The sequence below is a fragment of the Saccostrea echinata genome, unplaced genomic scaffold, assembly GCF_033153115.1.
Source record: "Saccostrea echinata isolate AGI-Se365-2 ecotype Australia unplaced genomic scaffold, CSIRO_AGI_Sech_v1 ptg000033l, whole genome shotgun sequence".
In the NCBI taxonomy this organism is placed as follows: domain Eukaryota; kingdom Metazoa; phylum Mollusca; class Bivalvia; order Ostreida; family Ostreidae; genus Saccostrea; species Saccostrea echinata.
Window position 1 is genome coordinate 18,220,203 of NW_026889782.1, and position 23,949 is coordinate 18,244,151.

At 33.0% G+C, this 23,949-nt stretch overlaps 1 protein-coding gene across 1 annotated transcript in view; it reads left to right on the forward strand.

Annotated features, from left to right (window-relative positions):
• The first annotated feature begins 5,397 nt into the window (after positions 1-5,397).
• LOC133199032 (uncharacterized) overlaps positions 5,398-23,949 on the forward strand; it is an 83,606-nt gene continuing 65,054 nt past the window's right edge. Inside the window, exons 1-2 of the mRNA XM_061334920.1 lie at positions 5,398-5,509; positions 5,662-5,754. Coding sequence (XP_061190904.1) covers positions 5,413-5,509; positions 5,662-5,754 — 190 coding nt within the window. The 5' untranslated portion in view covers positions 5,398-5,412. The remainder of the gene's footprint in view (positions 5,510-5,661; positions 5,755-23,949) is intronic.

Below are 23,949 nucleotides of genomic sequence, written 5' to 3' on the forward strand. Positions count from 1 at the left end.
TAGTATTGGTGTTCAGAACATGCTTAAACATTTACTGGTAATTGATCATTATAAATTTTTAATAAATGAAACTAAGGCGTAGCCTAATTGAACATCAATACTTATGATATGGACAAAACACGAATTACGAACTTTTCCTTTTAGTGACCTTGAACTTGCACAAATGACCTTGGATCAAAGTCCTGACACACGCTTAGGTCATAGGCAATCTTTGTGTACACTGAGAACTCACCAAATTTATCCATAAAAAAGATACGGACCCAATACGAATTATGAACTTTTCCTTTCAGTGACCTTGAACTTGCACAAATGACCTGGATTCAAGTTTTTGCATAAGAAAGATATGGACCGCACACAAATAATGAACTTTTTCTTTCAGTGACCTTGAACTTGCCCAAATGACCTTGGGTTAAGGACATGACACACCCTTAGGTCATGAGCAATCTTTGTGTGAAGTAGAAGATTCTAATGCTCCTCCGAGAGAAAGATATGGACTGGACATGTTTGCACAGACAGCTAGACAAACGGACAGACGGACAAGGTGATTCCTATATACCCCCAAACTTTGTTTGCGGGGGTTATAATATATAATAATTAATAGAATATGCATTTATAGGACATGATCGGATGGTATTCTTGCATATATTTTATATACAACATTATAACAGATGTAAAAAAAAAAAATAGAAATAATAGAACAATGGTAAACAAACATTCTGTGAGTATTGCTATAGCAATAATAGTCCCCTATTGGCAAGTGAAATCTGGTTCCCATGAAAAATTGAAAATGTCCTAATTCAGTCAAAAATCAATGAAGCGAAATGAAATTCAAACTTGATCTATCAATTAATCTAAAGTCTTATAACAAAAATTAGCTCAATATGTTCAAGCTTTTAAAAATAATTGTGGAAAACCATAAAAAATTTAAAAGGTCATTACTCCATCAAAAATCAATGAAGCAAAACCAAATGCAAACATGATCTATAACTCATCAGGATACATTCACATACCAAAAATGAGCTCAATATCTCTAAGTGTTTAGAAAAAAGTACGGAAAACCAAGTGGGACAGACTGACAGACAGAGAGACAGCTAGACAGACAGATAAATGGGCAGACAGACGAAGAGGAAACCTCTAGTCCCCTCTGGTTTCACTGGTAGGGGACTAATAATCCGATTGCTTTAAAGCAAAATTTATTCCCCTTAACACACTTCATACTTTACAAATAATTCCTAAGTTGCATGTAAATAAGTATTTCAATCAACTTAGTTTCATAAGAATATTTTTTAAGACTAGTCAATATACATGATATAGAAAATATTAATTATATTCAACTAGTACATGTGTATTACAGACCGAGTCATGTCAATTAAGTTATATACCAGATTTATAGCTAGATACAGGGTGCTTGAATTGAATCATTATCAATAACATCCATATACAGGATGAAAACAAAGGAAGCATAAGACTTATGAATATACAACATCTATGATTTTTCAGTTTTATGATGACTACAGTGTATACATATTCATCGTGGAGAATAGGTTATTGAAATGTGTTTCTCACGTTCCAGCATGCACCACTTTTGAAATATAATGTCCAAATATTTCATTTTATTATTGAAATGCATACTGCATGTATATATACAGTGTACTTTACATGTAAACAATAACACACATAATTAACACATCATAAGTATGCTTATCTTGCTTAGTGCGAGGTTTGTGTCATCATATTGTACAGATATCAGGGATAAAAAAAAGTTACTTTCCTTATTTTCATTACACATTTTCATAATTTAGTAGATAGAATTATTTAATGACAAATAATAGTAACTCAAAAATTTCATGTATTCTAAATGAGAAAAATTTATTAGAGCAATTAAAAGAAAAAGAATAAAGATTTTCGACCTAAAGGTTCTTATAATCAATTGACTGTATAATTTTGAAAGAAGAAGTGGGCTATAGTAAACAAATCCAAATCTGCAAGCAGAAATATATGTATATATGTAATTCTTTTTCTAGGCAAGCAAGCATGTACAAAATTCAGTGACTCAGTGGTATGCCCCTTTCTAAAATTTTTTGCTATTGATAAACTAAATTTCATTTCATATGATGCATTCTAGTCCTGTAATGCCAGAAAAAATATATCCTTATAAATTATATTCAGTAACCTGTAGCAACCTTGACATTAATATCAAATACTCCCCGACCTTTGACATTGTCTATTGGGTAATGGAGCCACAATCTGGGCACTGGACATACAGAATCCTTTTCACTGTAATTTTTTCTGATCTACTCCTTATTGAATGCACTTTACAGATGATTAAATTAATAATATCAGGGGAGTAGCTCCAATTATGGCAACTGCCTCATTAGATTTTTCAGCAACATCCCTTAATACATTGCAGATTTTTTTTTTCTTTTTAAACTAATGGTTTTTATCCCATATTTACCCCTTTATCCCGTGGATATCATTCTTTGGAAATTTTTTTATATTTGATAAAAGGAATGTCCCGTGCTTTGTGGTTGGATATGATTTTTATCCAACTTGTGTGTTTTTATCCCCTCGCCAAGCCTCAGGTATAAAAAAAAAACCTTGTTGGATAAAAATCATATTCAACCATATATCATGGGAGATTCTATATATATTTAACATTTAAACAAATCTATAAAATGTTGTACTTTCATAAAATTAATAAAATATGTATTGTAGGTACGTTATATTGCATTTCCGTAGCAAAGTCTAAATAGTGCCTATATTTCTTTGTAACAAGAATAAAAAAAGTAAAATGTAAGTATAAGAAATATCATTTTTAGAGTTTCATCGGGATATGACATGAAGTCGGTGTGTGATCAAATCTACAATAAAGTCCTTTGGGCATTATAGAATTTGATCACCTGACCGACTTCATGTCATATCCCAATGAAACTCTAAAAATGATATTTTATTTCTTAAATGTGTTTGAACATGTTGAAAAAACATTTTTTATTTAATATATTAAACCCTTTTAAAAAAATATGCAGCATCTAATGATTATATGCAAACTGAGGTTTAAATATTGAAACTGGTAAACCTTACGAAATTTCTGTCCAAGACAAGTATGATTTTACTTTCCAGGCTTAAAACCCCTATAAACAGTGATAAATGAACAATGCATTTTTCTTCGAATGGCTTCGCCCCCTGACCCTCCCTTCGTGGCTCCTCCCTAGACCTACTTGGGGCCTAAGGTGCTCCCCACACCCCCGGCTGCAATAGTTTTGCCTCACTAGAATTTAAAGTCAAGCTAAGCCCCTGAATATACCTACAGAAATCGTTAACACACAAGATTGTTGTGCTTACCTTGTCATTCATTTTGTAAACACTGAAAATGCAGCACATTACAGAAGTTGTTGAACTGAATGAATCGCTAAAATGTACATAGAAGTGATACCCATATTCTTATTATTTTGTTCATCATCTCTGACACAGACCCGCCCACCCTTCCGCTTTTGGCGTAATTCTTCCGCCTTTTACCAAAAATTACGCTGTTACGCCATGAAATATAATTTTACGCTTTTAAATAATTTTTCCTAGAAACCTTCTTAATGAGAGGCGTTCCTAAATGAAAACGAGAAGGTAATGGTACAAATTAATAGAGGTTTCGATTCTTCACGATATGATTATTTGCGATGCAAAAAAAAGATACTATTATACCTTTTAGTAATAATTAAGCCTTTATAAAACGGATGCCATGCCAAAGATTGTAAAACTATTGAATGAAATGTGCAATAAATAAAGTCGGTTTAAGTTTCAATTCAGTTTATTCTTACACTGCTTAGAACAACATAGAAACAAGTAAATATATAGAAAAAAAAACTACATTGAGCAATAATGTAGAATTCATATTAACGTGGAAAAAAAGTTCTGAATTATATGATTTGCTAGAATTTAACCAAACGTTCATTAAGCATGTAAGTTTAAATAAGTTTGATATGACTGCATTTAGGTTACCAGCTTTACAACACATAGACTTTTTGTCAATAAATAATGTGAAAGAGAAACATTCATGCTTGCTTTGATGTACAATTAACGGTTTATCTGTAATATTATTACAAAATATAAAACTAGGGACACATAAAGGATTACGCCTTTACCTTGCAATTCCACCAAAGTGAGTATTGAAATTACACCCTCCCAATAAAAAGGGTAGGCAGGTCTGCTGACATTTCATTAAAGCGAAACATACTGAATTAATGTTGAGATCCCGGGTTTCTGATTGAACACGGTGAAAATGAAGTTGCTTACCGAAAAACCGGAAGTGCATACTTTTATATTTCTGATTATGTTTGAATGAATCTAATTCACTGAAAACTCTAGAAGCATTGCTTTTTTATTATTTTAATAAGAATGACCATTTAAGACTGCATAAGAATTTAGCTTTTGTTTTACGACTTATGCGCGTCATCATGCGCAGAAGGCGCGAATTATTAAACCCGCGACCTACCTTAAAACTGTTAAAAATTGATCAACATTAGTGTATTTATCTCCATCTGTATAAAAAAAAAAATAGCAAATAATCTCAAAAGTTTGTGAAGTCACAGACACGAAAATGTCAGTATTTCTCCCAATATAAGATACATTTTGTTCACTCGGATTTTTTTTTTTACATAATATCAATCGTGCACATTCCAAGAGATGTTCCAAGATTTGACTTTTTTGAGGGCAGGGACATGCCTTTACCGTATATAGTTCTTTTTTTTTCTTTTTACCTAATATTTGGATTTCTATAAAACTGTTATCGTAAATTCTATATATAAAGCCATAGGAAACTAAGGGTTTATAATAACGCCGGGATGGGGGAAGGTTTTCGTTTCCCGTCATCTAGAAAATTTCACTTAAAAAACAAAGACCTTTCAAATGTTTGAACATTGTCGGATAAAGAGACAAAATACATGTATGTCAAAATCTGTTTTTAAATGGCACAAAAAAGATTTATTAGAGAGTGTCCTCTGTAATTACGAATCGCGATCCGGGCGTTCAAAGTTAATCCGTTGCTCGAAGTCAAGTGAAGATCTCTTTTTGTATAAATCCATTTATAATATTGTACTCTGCAATGATTTGTTCATATCGTTTAAAAAAATATCAGAGGAACAAAACAAATTTCAATTTGTACTCGGCAATGATGTTATATAACCAAACGGTGACAGCGCCGGATGACCATAATTGATGATAAAAGGTTTCAAAACATCTAAGATTAAGATAGTTTAACGATCGCTAATGTTTTTTAACAAAACCTCCATAATTTTAATACTATCGCAGTCCATGAACTTTTTGATAACCCCTCGCATCACTTTGTACCCTTTAAAACAATCGACCCGTTAATATACAACATATATTCTCTACCTTATACTTGAACGAGAGTAATACGTGATGGAATATAAAGTATTGCCAGACGAAGCGTTTATAAATTCGGGCCATTTTCATCAACTTCTTGAACCCTGTTTGGAACCTGTGTTGAATTATTTAAGTGAGTAGCATCTTGCTAGATTTTTATGTACAAGTTAATCTTGATTGAAAGCAATATACACAAGTAAGGAGATTCAAGTAAACAGTTTCAAAGTTCTAGAAAATGTAATAGATACGATCAAATGTTGAGTTTACATCCCTTTAACTTGTCAGGTTTAGATGCACATTGTGATCAAGCCGTCAATATAGTGGACGTCGGGACGGGCGATGGACGAACTGTTTCTCCATTCCTGAAAATTCTGATTGGTAGGGATTTCGTTTTCTTTTACCTTTAGTTGTTCAAATCGAAGTTATGACAAATGGTTTTCGTTTGCTATTAGTTTGGGTATGCTCATATATTACACCATTCTATTATAAATGGTGATGTTTACGAATTATATTTTCAAATTATTGTATCCAATGGCTGAAGCGTTCTGGTAAAGCTACACGATCGGATTGTATTAACCGTTTTAAAACACAGAGCACTAACAATAGATGTACAATAGAAAAAATAACCTAGAGCCCACACTGAACGAAGTACCATTATTTCAGCACACAACAGTATTGAGGAGGCAAACTTCTACAGGCATGACAGCTAGCTTAAAGGTCTTGTTTTGCCCTTCTTTCTAAAGCTTCTTTTGTTATGTCAAGAATGAGGACGCATTCGATTGCCATTCTAGGCACACTTGAAAATTTCATTGATCTGTTTCATGAAATTTCAGCATTCTTTTGAAGTATCGGGTTCCTGTGAAATATGAAAGGGAAATATCTCCCCGATATTGTGTTTTGATTTGCTAAAAACATAAGTTAAAAATAGGCTAAATAAGTCATTTTCATTTTTTAAAAACATTTTTAAACACCTTCTTATAAAAAAAAAATTTGCTATCTCTGGGTTATCTCTCCATGATTTAGCAACGTTATTTGTGTACATTTTAATTCAATGACACGAGCAAATAATTGTAAAAAAAAAATGGAAGACCCAGAGACCATAAAAAATGAATTTATAAAAAACAATTGTGTAAATGCGGTACTTCATTGCCTTTTTAAAATCCATATTGTGTGTTGCAGTAATATCTCAGGAGTATTGCTACCCGTCCTCGGCACTGGAATCGAAAAATGTTTGGTTTGATCCTTGCATGGATTGATAATTTTTCTTTTTTTATGTAAACTTTTAATACGTTTGTCATTTACATTTTTTTTTTTGAAAAATAAAAAATAAAATAGATAACTTTTGATTCATTTGCACCGAAAATGAAAGCAATTCTTCCAACGTAGTGAACTTTAATATACACATGAACTTGTAATTATTTAACTATACCCTATTATCTAATAATTGTTTATTTTTTATGTGAAGTGTTACGATGTCATCGCTATATATTATTAAGGTAAGCGGACTTAAATATATATACAATTTGACAAATATTTCAAACTAAATGTAACGTTTTACTCGTGCGTAACTTTCTAAAGACTGTCCAGCACTGGTCAGGCGACCAAATCGTGGAAATTTAAGGACAGATGTGCCCCCTTGCTAGTAGACTTATTCTTGTAATCATATGAAGCAGAATTTGTTCTCAGACTTCTACATGAGAAGAAACACTTGCTGTGGCCTTCAACTCGACATTTAGATATATCGACGACGTAATATCAGTTAACAATTATAGATGAAGCAGGTAATCTGGTCATATTAGAGGTCAACTTAGCAAAAAAGTATGATTTTTTATTGGTAAATCTATATGGACCCAATACAGATCAGCCTGATTTTTACAGTCTGATCAGAGATGAAATTGAGAAATTCCAGGGTGAGTTTGTGTTAATGGGAGGAGATTTTAATTTAATTCAAGACTTTACTCTAGATTGCTATAATTATCGTAACCTTAATAACCCTAAAGCAAGAGAGACCTATGTGACCCCTAGAGGACTAAATATAATAATTCTAGAAGATACACTTGGTTTAAAAACAATCCAGTAAAAAAGGCCAGACTTGACTACTTTCTGATATCAAATGAATTAATGGCCTTTGTAGATAAGGTTGATATAAAGTCGGGGTACAGAACTGATCACTCAATTATTGAACTTCATATTTTATTTTCAGATTTTAAGATGGGTAAAGGGTTCTGGAAGTTTAATAACTCTCTCTTAAAAGATGAAAAATATATAACTTTAGTTAAAGAAACAATAAATAGGATTAAATTTCAGTAAGCAGTGGCACCATATAATCGTGCAATGATTAAGGATATAGAAAACACAAAAATTAATTTTACAAATGATGATCAATTATTCCTAGAATGCTGTTACTTGAGATAAGAGGTATCACTATAATTAAAGTATTGTTCTAGAAAGAAAAAAGAAAGAGACAGAGAAGTAAATATTTTAGAAGAAGAAATACAAGAATAAGAAATCATCAGAAATTTTAACAATTCTCACAAAACTGATGAAAAACTTTCTACTGCAAAATCTAAATTGGAAGAACTTAGAAAACATTATATAAATGGTCTGTTTGTAAGAACAAAAACTAAATAGGTAAAATATGGTGAGAAACCTACAGAATATTTCTTGAGTCTAGAAAAAAGGAATTATATTTATAAAATAGTAACAAAACTAATTAATGATAATGGTTTAGCAATTACCTCGCAACAAGAAATCCTGAAAGAAATTGAAAATTTTTATCTTAATTTATACTCCTCCTGTGATAACACTTTACTAGTTATAAATTTAAATAATTTGATACTTAAGGACAATATTCGCATCTTAAATGAGGATTCGGCTTCCAAATTAGAGGGTCTGATAACCAAGGAAGAAGCATCACTGGCATTGAAAAATATGAAAAATGACAAGAGTCCCGGAAGTGATGGCTTCAACGTAGAGTTCTTTAAATTTTTTTTGGAAGGATATTGGAGATTTTATACTTCGATCTCTAACTTTGGTTTCTTGAAAGGAGAATTATCTAAAACACAGAAACAGGGAATTTTGTCTACATTACCAAAAGGTGAAAAACTAAGGGAATATTTAAAAAACTGGAGACCTATTTCTCTCCTCAATGTTTCATACAAAATTATATCAGCATGTATTGGTAATAGACTTAAAAGTGTTTTAGATTATTTAATCCATGAGAACCAAAAGGGGTTTTTGAAAGGAAGATTCATAGGAGAAAATACTCGACTTATATACGATGTTTTACATAATACAAAAGAAAAACAAATTCCAGGGATGATGTTGCTTATAGATTTTGAGAAAGCTTTTGACACTATTTCCTGAAGATTTATGTACAAGACTTTAGAATTTGTTAACTTCGGTCATGATTTTATAAGATGGATTTCAGTTTTATATAAAAATGCCTCATTATGTGTTTTACAAAATGGTATTTTTTCCAGATTTTTTGCATAGGTAGAGTGCCGCGAAGGAGACCCTGTCTCGCCATATATTTTTAATCTGTGTGTTGAGATAATGGGTCACCTTATTAGACAAAATAAAAATATAAAGGGTATAAAAATTGGTAGGGAAAAAGTATGCTTATTACAGTATGCAGACGAAACAGTTATATATTTGAATGGATCAGAAAAAAAGTTTGAAGAGTGCATTAGATCTTTTCCAGTTTGCTAAATTTTCAGGTTTAAAGCCTAATCTTTCTAAGACTAAAGCCATTTGGATTGGATCAAAAATTAACTGTAATGACAATTTGTGCAAGGAATATAATTTAGAGTGGACATCTGAGACCTTTACAATATTGGGAATAACATTTAATGCCAGTCTGGACAACATTGAAAAGATAAATTTTATTAACAGAATTAATGATATAAACAAAGAAATGAGCAACTGGGAAAAGAGACATATTACACCTCTTGGTAAAATTACAGTTATAAAATCTCTCCTTCTTTCAAAAATTACACATTTATTGTTAACGTTGCCAAAACCATGTGATGAAACTATGAAAAACCTTGAGAAATCTTTTTTTTAAGTTTGTATGGAACAATAAAAATGATAAAATAGCTCTAAATATAATGATTTTAGATTTTGATGATGGTGGCTTTAGAATGCCACATTTGCCAACATTTATTAAGGCACTTAAGCTTACAGTGTACTTGGATCAGGAGGTTAATACATACAGATTCTACCTGGTCTAGAATATTTATGGAATCTACAGGCTGTAATATTACAAAACTCTTACAGTTTGGATCAGAACATGCTTTATATTTTAGTAAAACAACAAATAATATGTTTTGGAAAGAAGTTCTTTCTGATTATAAAGAATTTATTAATTTATTTGAACCTGAAAATATTTTTCAGGTTATGAATGAACCTCTGTGGTTTAACAGTAGTATCAGAGTACAAAATAAGTCTGTTTTTTACAAACAATTGCGAAATATATATTGTGTCTGATCTATTAGATACTGAAGGCAAATTGTTATCTTTTAATTGTACATCCATTAATTATGATGTTTTGATCCCATTTTCTAATTATGAAGGGCTTAGACTTTCCATTTTGAAAAAATGGCCTGAAGTTAAACAAAATAGAACATCAGTTATTGGAATATCTATTCCTACACATATTCAGTTCCTTTGTCGTGATGGTTCTGGCTGTAAATCATTATACAACTTCTTTCTATCCAAGCGTTATAATCAACCAGTATGTGTAGCAAAATGGACAAGAGATTTAGGGTTGCAGAATGACTTTAACTGGAAAGATCTTTTTACAAATTTGCAATAAATATGGAGGACATTCATTCAAAAAGAGATGGTTATTTTGGTACCATTTATTTGAAAAATAATCAGCTATGTACTACAACTATAAAGAAAAATTGCAGTTTTTTTTACTTTTTCTTGTAAAGATAGTAAACATTGTAATTTGTATACATGCATATATATATACATATATATATATATATATATATATATATATATATATATATATATATATATATATATGGAATTTTTTTTTGTGTAGGTGAAACTCTAAGTGAATGAGTGAGAAGAAAGAGTCAGAGAGTGAATGTTTAATAAAAATCCGCAATGTTTATCTGTATAAATACTGTTATATGTATATTGAAAAGCGGAAATAAAAAAAATAATAATAATGATAATAATAAAAAAAAACAATATAGTTACTTCCATTCATATGTCAACTCGATATATCCCAGTGAGCTTGAAGTAAACGATATCACAAAGTCTGACACATCTGTTTCATATTTGGATATTTTACTAGAAAAAACTTTTATGCCTGCCTTCCCATATTCCATATAAATAAGAAGACTCAACTCCCATATAAAGAATAAAAATGGTCATTTATTAAGGAGCACAAAGCATAAGAGCTGCATAAAACATAAAACCATGTAAAAAGTCGCAAAAAGAATATTACATCAAAATCAAGAACATGTGATGTGTTGCGACAGGTACAAAATACAACACTCCTTCAATAAATGACAATAAATCAAAAACATATATATATACATACAAAAACATTACAAAACTATCACCCAGTTGTATCCTGGGAAATGTACGGACTAGTAAAAATATTATGCAACAAAGTTTTGGCCATTGGAAGGACTAGATATAAAGTATGTCCTAAACAAAGCAGTGATATGGGGTGCCACTGTTCCAGGAAATTACCGCACAAGGTGAAAGAATTCCGAGCCCGCTTCCCACATATGGACAGCAGGCCAACTCCAGTTCCGGCAGCATTAGTGACAAATTGACCCAAACAGCTGACCTTTTAGTTAGAAATTCTTTATCACCGTCAACTCTATCTGCTTACAAGTCAGCCTTTTCATCTTACAAATGTTTCGTTGAACAGTCGTTTGGGAACCAAGCTTCTCCACTACCACCTTGTGTCCAACACCTATCAGGGTTTATTGCACAGTGCTATCAGAAAGGATTTGCCGCATCCACAACTTCCACACTAATTTCTTCATTAAGTTTCATCTTCCAGCTTGGAAACTACACAGATATAACACAGCATTTCATCATTCGTAAAATGCTCCAAGGATTCCGTAAATCTAAACCGACAGCCGACCCTAGGCTTCCAATAACCCCAACAGTTTTGAGGAAACTGATCCATGCTTTGGATTTTACCACTACATCAGATTTCACAAAATCACTCTTACGTGCCATGTTTACTCTAGCGTTTTGTGCGTTTTTACGAGTCGGAGAAATAACCAAGACAAACAATACAACTCAACATTTCCTTCTTTTTGGTAATGTGTCTATAGGATGCAACAGTCCACTTAACAGGTTCATAGACATAAATATACCTCACTTCAAACATTCAAAGGCAAACACAACTACACTACGCTTGCAACAAAATACTGAGGACCCATTAGTATGCCCGTACCAAGCTCTGCTGCATTACCTCAATCTCAGAAAGCATTCTTCACAGTCGGAGCCTTTGTTCTCATTCATGGACGGTTTGCCCATCTCCCGTCAGTACTTCACACAGCAGTTGCGTTCGGCCTTAGCTTTTTGTAACCTAGACTTACAAAATTACAACACGCATAGTTTTCGAATTGGCGCTGCCACCACAGCTGCCTCACTTGGGTTCTCCGAATTGCAAATTCAAAGTATGGGTAGATGGAACTCATCTGCCTATAAAAAGTACATCAGAATCCCAACACTAAAATTTTAGGTGACTTAAATGTTTCTATTCGGATTGTGAAGACAGGGGCTTCATATCCACTACAATAGCAACCATGTAGACAGGGGCTACTGGTTGTCAACTAAACCACATTGTAAACTTGCTTGGAGTCAGGGGCTCTAAGTAATTAAACATTCTTTTAAGAACATGTTCTGTATTTTCTTTTATTGTATTGCTTCATATCAATAGTATTTTTCCATTTGCTTAGCGATAAAAAGCATATTTTGTACACAACCCCTTACTTTCCCTTTGTACATAGGCATTGTATATGATGTTGAATATGGGGCGTTAACAAGATAGCCTATACCTATAGGATAAAGCAGTTAGAGAACTGATAGATATAGCTTACCTTGTTAAGGTGGCAGATGAACACCCCATATCACTGCTTTGTTTAGGACATACTTTATATCTAGTCCTTCCAATGGCCAAAAATTTGTTGCATAATATTTTTACTAGTCCGTACATTTCCCAGGATACAACTGGGTGATAGTTTTGTAATGTTTTTGTATGTATATATATATGTTTTTGATTTATTGTCATTTATTGAAGGAGTGTTGTATTTTGTACCTGTCGCAACACATCACATGTTCTTGATTTTGATGTAATATTCTTTTTGCGACTTTTTACATGGTTTTATGTTTTATGCAGCTCTTATGCTTTGTGCTCCTTAATAAATGACCATTTTTATTCTTTATATGGGAGTTGAGTCTTCTTATTTATATGGAATATGGGAAGACAGGCATAAAACAAATTTATGTCAATAAATAGTTTATGCATGTTGACCAGGACACGTGTATTTGTTTATGTTTACTTTGATGTTGTCTTTTGATAGGTATTTTTAGTTCAAGCATGCGCACTTGATTTTTATGCATATAAGCTAGTCGGCGCATGCGCATTCATAGTCCCTTATGTAAACATCCACAATATTTTTACTGTCTGCCACCACCCTCCCCTCCACCTTCATTTTATTTTTACAACCAATTGGGCAGATGAACACCCCATATCACTGCTTTGTTTAGGACATACTTTATATCTAGTCCTTCCAATGGCCAAAACTTTGTTGCATAATATTTTTATTAGTCCGTACATTTCCCAGGATACAACTGGGTGATAGTTTTGTAATGTTTTTGTATGTATATATATATGTTTTTGATTTATTGTCATTTATTGAAGGAGTGTTGTATTTTGTACCTGTCGCAACACATCACATGTTCTTGATTTTGATGTAATATTCTTTTTGCGACTTTTTACATGGTTTTATGTTTTATGCAGCTCTTATGCTTTGTGCTCCTTAATTTGTTGTGGTTTATATCGCCTAACTGCAGATACAATTAAAGACAAATGGCGATTATTGTCTACAAGTCCACCGCTTATACCAAAATAGTTTACTTCCTTCAATCCAGATATATCAAAAACAGAATCAGCTGGACGGTCTGTGCCTAAGAATGACTTCAGTCTTTTCACATGGGAGTCTCCCACTATCAAGGCTGACATCGTCAAGCAAACAAGAAACGACTGGATAAGTAAATTCATTCACACGTAACCACGATTAGTCAAATGTTCGAGCGGCGAGATAAATAAACACATTATGTCCAGTTGATGCCTCGCACTGAGGAATCCCGAAACAATGTCTGTTTAGCCTGTAGCGTCACTGCGCGCCATTTGCACAGAATGGGCCGTAGAACCGATGCTATCGATAAATCACAAAAAGGGGGGTATATGTACGACAATTACCTTTGGAACTATGTACTACGTATCCTTGGCGTTGTTATAAACTTTATAGGGTCGATGGAAAGTCGTTATAGATATCGCATAAGCACATAAAACACTCCTTTACAGACAGTAAAAATATTGTGGATGTTTACATAAGGGGCTATGAATGCGCATGCGCCGACTAGCTAATATGCATAAAAATCAAGTGCGCATGCTTGAACTAAAAATACCTATCAAAAGACAACATCAAAGTAAACATAAACAAATACACGTGTCCTGGTCAACATGCATAAACTATTTATTGACATAAATTTGTTTATTGATAACCTTATGATAAACGTGATGACTTCAATTTTTCAATCGTCAACTTCCCTTACTTATGTAGCAATATACCCTTATCACATGTATATGGAGTTTTTGTCTCCCACTTGATTCGATACGCAAGCGCATGCTCTACGTTTGAACAATTTCTAAAACGAGGCAAGCTTTTGACATACAAGTTGATGAAACAAGGATATCAACAGTCTCGTTTGAAGTCATCATTTCGCAAGGTGTATGGTGGATACAATGACCTTGTCAGCTCATACAACCTACCATTAAGTCAAATGCTGACTGACGTTTTTCATACTAATTGTTAGGCAATTATTTACACACTGAATTGTGTACGGATTTTCCCGTTTTCACGATCATGACAAGGAGCACACAGCGGTATAACCGGTCGGCAGATGATGCTCACTGCTCCATGGCACCTGATCCCACCTCTGTTTTTGGAGGTCCGCGTTTGCTGTGCTCCTGATTTGTATTGCCTGAATGGACTTTGAGCTTGAATACTGTTCGTTATCTCCAAATTTCATGATACAAACAAAAATTGATGTCTGGATATATTTATATTTTTAAACCTATTTTGATTTTAAATGATTCAAATGTAAAATTTCTAAAATGTTAAGAAATTGCATACTTTTTATGATGTTCAAAATTCTACCTTTTTGCCGTCACCCTTATATTCCATGTATTTTTTTTTTATCAGTTCGATTGACATTATTATGAAACTTTGAATGAACAATAAAAATCTATGCGGTTAAACTTATTCATTTTACTTATATAAACATGGTGTTATTTTCATGATTTTTGAAAAAAGATTGTATCATGTCCTTAAATTATAAATGTTTCGTTCACATGATTCCTAAAGATCACACACCAAATACGCCCGTCTTCTTCACGAAGAGAATATCTGAAACATCTCTTTAAAGGCGACAATAAAGAGCTTAGTAAAAAGTCTCAAGAAATTACAGATGAGTTGTTTAGATCGGATCATTCGCAAGAATATTAAGACACATAAGAGTCCTTTCGTACACCTAGAAAAATTCTAAAAAAAAAACCCCAAAAAAAACAAAACAAAAACAAAACAAAACAAAACAAAAAAAATCTCACCCCCTTTCGTTCATAGTCTAGAGATTCTTTCCGATTTCGAAAACATGAAATATTGCATTTGTTGTTTGTACATCTATTGCTCGAAGGTTGGACGGAATCAGGTTCTCTGCAGCGAATCTTCCTTCGTTCCTTATTACTCGGCTTTATATTTAAGGTACCTAATAATCCAAAAAACATCAAAGTAACACTCCCCAATATTCAGATGGATCATTAATTAGATGATTCATCCGATGCTTTAGTCGTCCAGCTAATTTCGGAATTCTTGTTCGAAGAATCTCAAAAAATTCCCCAACCTTTTTCGCCTTTTCAAACAATGATGTCCACACATTTAAGTCATATCGTTCCTTGTTCAACCTTTCCACTACAATTTTAGGTCTTAATCTTAATGTTTTTTAGAAATAATTAGTAAGCTGTACTGTAGCGCTGATGAGATGATCTGCTGCCACTAGAGCCATATTGAAATCGATTTTACATCGATGTATTCAGCAGCTTTGTCATCATTGTCCTCCTTCAAAGCCTGTAATGACAACACGACAACCAGAAATCATTTGAGAAAAGTATATCGAAAGTCTACTTGCTCATCTAGTTTCACAAAGGGTTCGTGATTTTGTTCGTTTTCCATTTGTTCATAAACTCTTTGATTTTGTGATAACTTTTCAGAAAAACGCCAGTAGTCTCTTTGCAGATGAAAATGCACTTTCCTGCATACTTGACATCATAATTATTTTGGACGGAAACATCTTTGCTGCTATGTTTAAGTGTTAGATTAAGGGGACGGACATTTAATTCTGTGGGGGACCTGGCAGATTTTGGAACTAAAAAAATCTGTCCTCGCAAATGTAGAAAATAATCTGTCCTCGACATTCAAGATAATAAATAATCTTTCCTTGATTAGTGCTACCCTCCCCCCTCCCTCCAAGAAATATTTTTTGAGTTTGGGCTTTTTCCATTTTTTTTAAGCATGTGAAACTTTTTTCAGTGAAGAAGATAATCTGTCCTTGATCATTTTGAAAATGAATAATCTGTCGTTGAGTTAACTAGCATGAAAATAACTAAACTTATTCGAATAATTTTGCCAGACCCCCCCCCCCCCCCCGAGAATCAAATGGCCGTGCCCTAAGTTTATGCGTCTTGCATTGAATATAGTATATACCTCTCGGTTCAGTTGGAGAATCCTGGCTTGTACATCGCTGTATTTACCTGTCATCTTTGCCGCTCATTAAATCACTGAGCTCTGATTTTGCCAATGTCAAGTTCAGCTAAAAGATTAACAATGATATTGGTCACAGCAGCTCCCTTCACTGATTCGGCTTGTTTGAATCCAACAGTTACCTCTCAAATGATAATTGTGTTTTCGCCATCATAATCCAAAAAAGACATGTGTTCCTTTGTAGCGTTATCTGTGCATTCATCCGCAATGATGGCAAAGCATTGCGTTTTTGCATGCAACAATTATCTACTGTAAACGCTCCTTCCAGAATAATTCAATAAATTTAGTCAATAATAATAATAATAATTTTGGGTCTTTAAAAAAGATTTTTCCTTACCGTTTCTCGGAGAAAAAAATGATACAGTATGCACAATATAGTGAATCCGCTGTGACTGAATATCGCATTCATGGATAAGACTGTAGCTACGAATTAGGAGTTTGCTTGATAGCAAATCTTGTATAGCAAAAAAAGTTTTATATTTATGATAAAAAATTAAACTTGTGATAAATTTTCTCGATTTCAGTTTACCGCATTTTTCCTTGTGACTGTTTTCCTGCAACCGATTTCCAATGCATGGTTAGGTTGTCTTCTTTTTGACATATACCCATTTCTATTCTTTCTTCTACACTTTATAAACGACTTCGTTTCAATTTAAGAAAAACGCCCCAGTCCCGAGACCCACTCTTTGATACACATATAGACTTCGAACCCTTTGTTAATGAAAAATTATTTAATTTCTTAAATTTGAGAATTAACATTTACCCCCGTCTTAGAATAACCCAACGATACAATGCCATACTTATATTCCTTACTTTGTTTTACATGTAACATTTATAAGATGAAGTCAGAAACTTTATTTATTTGACTTACCTGCTGGAAAGTTTAAACAATGTGCATTATCCCACATTCAAGACAGATTTTTTTTGTTGGTTTTGTTGTATCAGCCATCGGTGTAGACTTTGCAATATCATGGTAAGGAGGTTCAATCACATGCCCGGATCTAGGGGGGGGGGGGGTTGTTGTCGGGATTTCCCCCAGCTTTTCCTGTGGAATTTGCAGTTATTAAATGTATATGCTAAAGCAACTTAAAGTTACCTTGGATCCTACCTAGAAAACGTGGACCCCAGTTATGTTTTAGGAAAAGTCCTACATAAAAAGCTTACGAAATAGGTTTTTCACATTTGGGAAAGAAGTTTAGTTTATTTTTTATTTATTTATTTATTTATTTTTGACTTGTCAAGACATTTCTGGAAACAACACCGGAGGAGTTGCCTGTAAATTCGGAATCGTTTGGTGAATGTCGAACTGGATAGAGTGAAGAACCTTTCAGCAAGCCTTCTGGTTCCTGTTCGTAGACTCAGTTATCTGAATCAGGCATCCATGATTTTTTTTTTTGGGGGGGGGGGGGGATTCCACCCAAGTCCAAAAAAATCCAAAACATACCAGGAACATCTCTTTGAAACATTTCACTCAAAATTCCTCGTTTCGATTCATCCCCCGACAAGGGGACATAGTTGTATAATTCAGTCTCTCAAAAAGCTATACATGTGAATAATTTAATTCTGGTTGTTACGCGCCATTTGATTGAAAAAAAAATTACTTTATATCGTATAAAATGTGTTGCCTGCGTCACAATGACTTGCGTCAAAAACGTATCGATCCGCCTGGCGTTTAAAAATGTTAAGTCATTTTAAGGGCAATTTACAAGTTTTCTTAAACTAAATGAGTGAAAATTAAATTATAAGGAATGAATTTAATAGCTACTCAATTTATATTTAATAGCTACCCAATTTATACGGTATAAACTGGGTTGGAACAGTTTACGCGGTTTATAAAAAGCGTGAACTGTTCCAACCCAGTTCATACCGTATACATTGGTTACCTATTAAATTCATTCCTTAAAAAATCGTTTTGAAAAGACTCAGTTGCACCAACTTATGACGTTACAAAATAAAATTTATTACGTATTGACAGTCAATTTAATACCCGACCGTGTCTCACTAATATGTTCCACATAATCATACATATTGCGCTACGGTAGGGTATTTAGTAATATACATCATGACCTGACAATACCATAGATAACATATCTTGTAAGGGATTTTTTATGCCCAAGTTTGATCTACTTCAATTTTGACAAAAAAATTAATCTTGGGCATAACTTTTGAACAATTGGTGTTAAAGCTTTCATACTTCAAATGTTTATTCCTTGTGACAAGACCTTCCTTTGGATACCAACAATTTTGGCATTGACCTTGACCTAGGGGTTTGAACTACTTTTAAAAATTTTTGACATTGGCCATTACATTTGAGCGTTTGGTTCTAGGGCTGTCACGTTTCACGATCATGTGTATCACTTGTGATAAAAAACTTCCCTTGGGCACCATTTGACCTCGACGTTTTACTTGCTATAAAAAACTTTAACCTTTGCCATAACTTTTCAATGGTTTTTCTTAGGGCTTTCATTTTTCACAGATATATTCCTCCAGACAAGACCTTTCTTTGGGTTCTAACATTTTTGATTTCTTGACCTGGAGTTTGACTTGCATTTAAGAAACTTTAACCTTCGCCCTAAGCTGCCATACGGGGGCATTAGTGTTTCACAAACACATCTTATTTATCTATTTAATTAATTGCATGTACAAAATAAAATTTGTTTGCACAGTCGGTGGTAATTTATATAAAAAATAAGGTATCTTATACTATTATCGGGATGTAAATACGACTTGGCACATGATGAAATCTACCATAAAACCCTTGGGGCTTTATGGGATTTGTTCATATGACCAACCCTTATTTACATCCCGATAATAGTTATACAATGATACCTTATATTTAAGGTTTTCCGTTTCAGACGGAAGACCTTATAGTGATTCTACTGTTTCTTCTTTTTCTTTTTATTATTATTATTTTTTTTCCCTTTTCTTTTCGGCACGATTTCTCAGAGATGGCTGGACGGATTTTCATGAATTTTTCAGGGATGATAGAGAATGAAAATATCTTTAAATGCTTATTTTATTTTTATCAAAATTCACTTCCGGTCGTCAGATATGTCCGATTTCCGTTTTTTTCAAAAATATTTTGTCCGAGTCATATCTCAGAAACGGTAAGAGATTAAGACACCAAACTTATATGAGTAATAGATCTTGAGGGGTAGGCAAATCCAATTGGGTTAAGAGCGTCAGCTGTCACTTCCGGTTGTCACAGGAAGTGATCAAAGAAATCAAAAATTTCAACTTTTTATTTTTGAATCTTTTCTTGCATCACATTATTGCATCTTATTTGTAGTTTCGAAATATGTCAGTCCGACCGGAAACAAAAACGATAACTTCCGGTTATTAGAGAAAAACTAGATAATTTGAGTATTTTACTTTCCCAAAAATATCTTTTATAGATAAAGTATTTTAAATGATTTATGGATATGTTATTTAGACTGCAAATGTCTGGAGTGACGTTAAATAGCTTTGTAAAATTTACTTCCGGTCGCGTGTTTTCCTGTCCTCAATATGATAAGTTGCCTGAGCGAGATCTCGGAAATGGTAAGAGATTAAGACACCAAACTTATACGAATAATAGATCTTGAGGAGCAGGCAGATTTATTTGGGTTAACAGCGTCAGCCGTCACTTCCGGTCATCACAGGAAGTGAACAAAGGAATTGAAAATTTCAAATTTTCTTTTTTGAATCTTTTCTTGCATCACATTGTTGCATTTCATTTGCAGTTTCGAAATATGTCAGTTCCTTTGGATACAAAAAACGTCAACTTCCGGTTATGAGAGAAAAACTATATAATTTGAGTATTTAACTTTCCCATAAATATTGCTTATAGATAAGGTATTTGAATGATTTTTATATATGTTGTTAAGACTACACATGTCTACAGTAGCGCTAAGTATCTCATTAAAATTCACTTCCGGTCGCGTGTTTCCCCGTCATCAAAATAAGAACTTGTCTGAACAAGATCTCAAAACGGTTAAAGATAAGGACACCAAACTTTAATAAGTAGTAGGCCTTAAGAAGAAGTTGAAATTTTATGGGTTAAGAGCGTCAGCCGTCACTTCCGGTCGTCACAGGAAGTGATCAAAGAAATTAAAAATTTCAACTTTTTTTTTTGAAATTAAATATTGTACCACATTATTGTACCTCTTCCGCAGTTTCGAAATATATTTGACCCACCGCAAGAAGAAAATAACAACTTCAAGTTATAAAAGAAAAACTACATATTTGAGTATTTAACTTTCCCAAAAATGTGGCTTATAGATAAAGTATTTGATATGATTTTCAAATATGTCATTAAGACTTACAATATCTAGAGTATCCTAAACTATCTTGGTAAAATTCACTTCCGGTCTCGTGATTTTGTGTCCTAAAATGAGAACTTGTCAGAACGACATCTCAAAAACGGTATGAGATTAAGATATTTAAGTTAACAAAAGTAACGGGTTTTGAAGAGTGACGAGAAAAGTAGGGTTTAAAACGTCAGTTGTCACAGGAAGTTATCAAAATATTAAATGTTTTAACTTTTCTTTTTTAAATTCAAACTTACTTAATCCAAAATAGCTTTGTAAAATTCACTTTACACAAGTCCCAGTGTCCTCAAATTTATTTCTTTGTTCACATAATTGTTCGGCAACAGTATATAACTGAAGTCTAAAGCTTTTAGGATTGATAGTCAGTGATCAGATAGTCTGCATCGTGGATGAATCGTGCGTTGTCGTCATTTCCGGTTGCAACAGGAAGCAATGCAAACAAAGATTTTTTTTTTCTTTTCATAGAAATGTTTGGTTTATACTGATGTTAGCTAGAACATATCCATAAAAACAATTGACAGGTAGTGCTGGCAAAAAACCCGGAAGTTGACTCAAAACATGACTTTTTTCGTTTTATGGAAACTTCTTAGGGTGATTAATCAGTTTCGAATAATTTAAGTGTAGAATGACCTTTATATTCGTTTGGAGCACTTCCGGTCTTGACAGGAACTGAATAAAAATTGAGACCATGAAAGTAATTCAGAAAAAATGAAAATACCCCAAGACGGTTTTTCCCAATTTTTTTCAAGAAAGCAAGCATCTTTTTAATATCAACTTTTGAGTACTTGTTTGTGCAATCTGAATCAATGTAAATTTTGCAAATGACAAGGGAAGTAAATGATTTACCTCCATTTAAATGAACAACAATTTGGGTCATCAATACTTTGTAGATTGAGATCATTTTCTAGAGGGTAAATAGCTGGCACACTATATATTCAATATGAAATAAACTGTATTCTCCTACAAATAACCTGTATGTGATCTAATTTTTTCAACATTCTAAAATAATTCTTCTTGCCAAGTCTATAGACAGTCATATAATTACAGATATCTTATAGCAATGAAATGTTTAGCCTCTTTGTTCTCTGCCTGCATCAATAATTTGCCCAGTGGTTCCGGAGAAAAAGATGAATCTGTGAAAAAAATTATGACAACAAAGACAAATATGCCTGACAATGGACAAATTTTGATCAGAAAAGCTCATTTTAGCTTTCCACACAGGTGAGCTAAAATATTTATGGAAGTAAAAAAGAAGAGATTGTCATTGCTCATATTTGTAGTCCCAATCAACATCCCAATTTGTGATAACTTTTTTCAGACAGTGAACCTGCATATTTTTTATTTACCATACTATATATTTATTTTAAAGAGATCGATTTACCTCTCTTTGTGGTCTGACACTTGAATCTCTCTTTATATGCTTACCTACTAATTTTAGTAGAGGATAGTTTCCATTCATTTGCAATGATATGTATTTAATAGCAATAAGTGCCTTTGTGTGATTAACATAAACTGAAGTTAAATTTTAAATATTTGTAGAAATCTTTATTTTTATACATGAGATTGTTTTATTCTTTGAATATTGTGTTCTTTCAACAAAAATAATAAACATCAACTAACAAAGTAATCAATGATGTAGAATGTAATATTATCTATATCACATTTAAAGATGACACATACAAGACATACCAGTAATGTACTTGATTGCATATATGTATAGACAGTCAATGTATAAATTTATAAACATTGTGATAGACAACAACTACAATTAGGAAATTAACAGATATTCAATATCATATACAAATACCACAAGATTTCAGGCACATTTTCATTCAAGTATTCATTCTAGTAAATCATTTCAAGTCAAATGCATAATAAACATATTTCATCAAATAAACTATGGGTATTGTTTTCTCCCCTTCTTTATCAACATTAACTAGTGCAATAATAAGATCAGGGTAAAAAATTCCTTGATCTGTGTACAAAATTTCAAGACTTCATGTCAAAAGGATCTTAAGTTATGGTCTGGTGATGTTTTTCTTAATTCGACCTTGAATGAAGAAAGCAGTCAAGGTCAAATATTTTGATGCAGTGCATTTTGCCGTAATGTTGTCTTTCCTTGTTCCAAGTTTAATAACCTGATGTCAATAAGTTCTCAAGCAATGGCCTGGACTATATTTTCATGTATATTGACCTTGACTTTATTAATAGGTCAAGGTGAAAAAATGTTGGCATTCACCCCTCCTCCATGCCATCTCTGCATGTTCCAAGTTTGAAATCTTAATGTCAAAGGGTTCTCAAGTTATGATTAAATTGTGTTTTTTCCCTATTTGACCTTGAAGAAAGAAAGGAGTCAAGGAAATAAATTTTGATGCATGCATCTTGTATCAATGTCTTCTTTATATGTTACAAGTTTGAAGTCCTAATATCTCAGGGATCTCAAGTTATGGCCTGAACTCTATTTTGATGTAAAAGATTGACCTTGACCTTATAAATTCATGAAGGTCAAAAACTTTGGTGGTGTGCACTCCTTCTCAATGTCATCTATCTATGCTTCAAGTTTGAAGTCTAAATATCAAAAGGTATTTAAGTTAAGGAAATCGCCTAAGGACAAGATAAATTGAAAAAGTACATCTTAAGGGCCTGATCATTTTTTTTTCTCAAAGCTTTATGAAATAATTTGATGTGATATTCATTGCGAGGCATAAAAATTGAGGAAGCTTTTCATAATAAATGGGAATCCTATGAATGAAATACAATGAGTAACTGTTGCCTGCATAGTGCGGTGGTCAGAGCATTTGCTCTAAGAGTCACGGAGTAACGAGAAGTCCCAGTTTGGAATCCCATTGTGGGATTCCGAGATCTGTCCTTTACATGAGACCCTAATAATTACTATTAATTTCAGTCCTATGTTGTAGTAAGTGCTGGCAGGAAAAAGGTCCCTCACTGCACAAAGGCCCTAAGTACCAAGTACAGGTCTAAGTTTGCAGCTCTCCACTGGCAAGTGGTGGCATCTCTATATGAGTTAAAAGTTCTTGAAAAGACATTAAACAAAGAGAGATTAATTATGTTAAGAGATTAAATTTTAAAGTCTAGAAGCCATAACTTTAAGGAATATAACCCATACTTGATCTGTATAGGCTTAGTCATCTAAATAAAAAGGCAAACCAAAA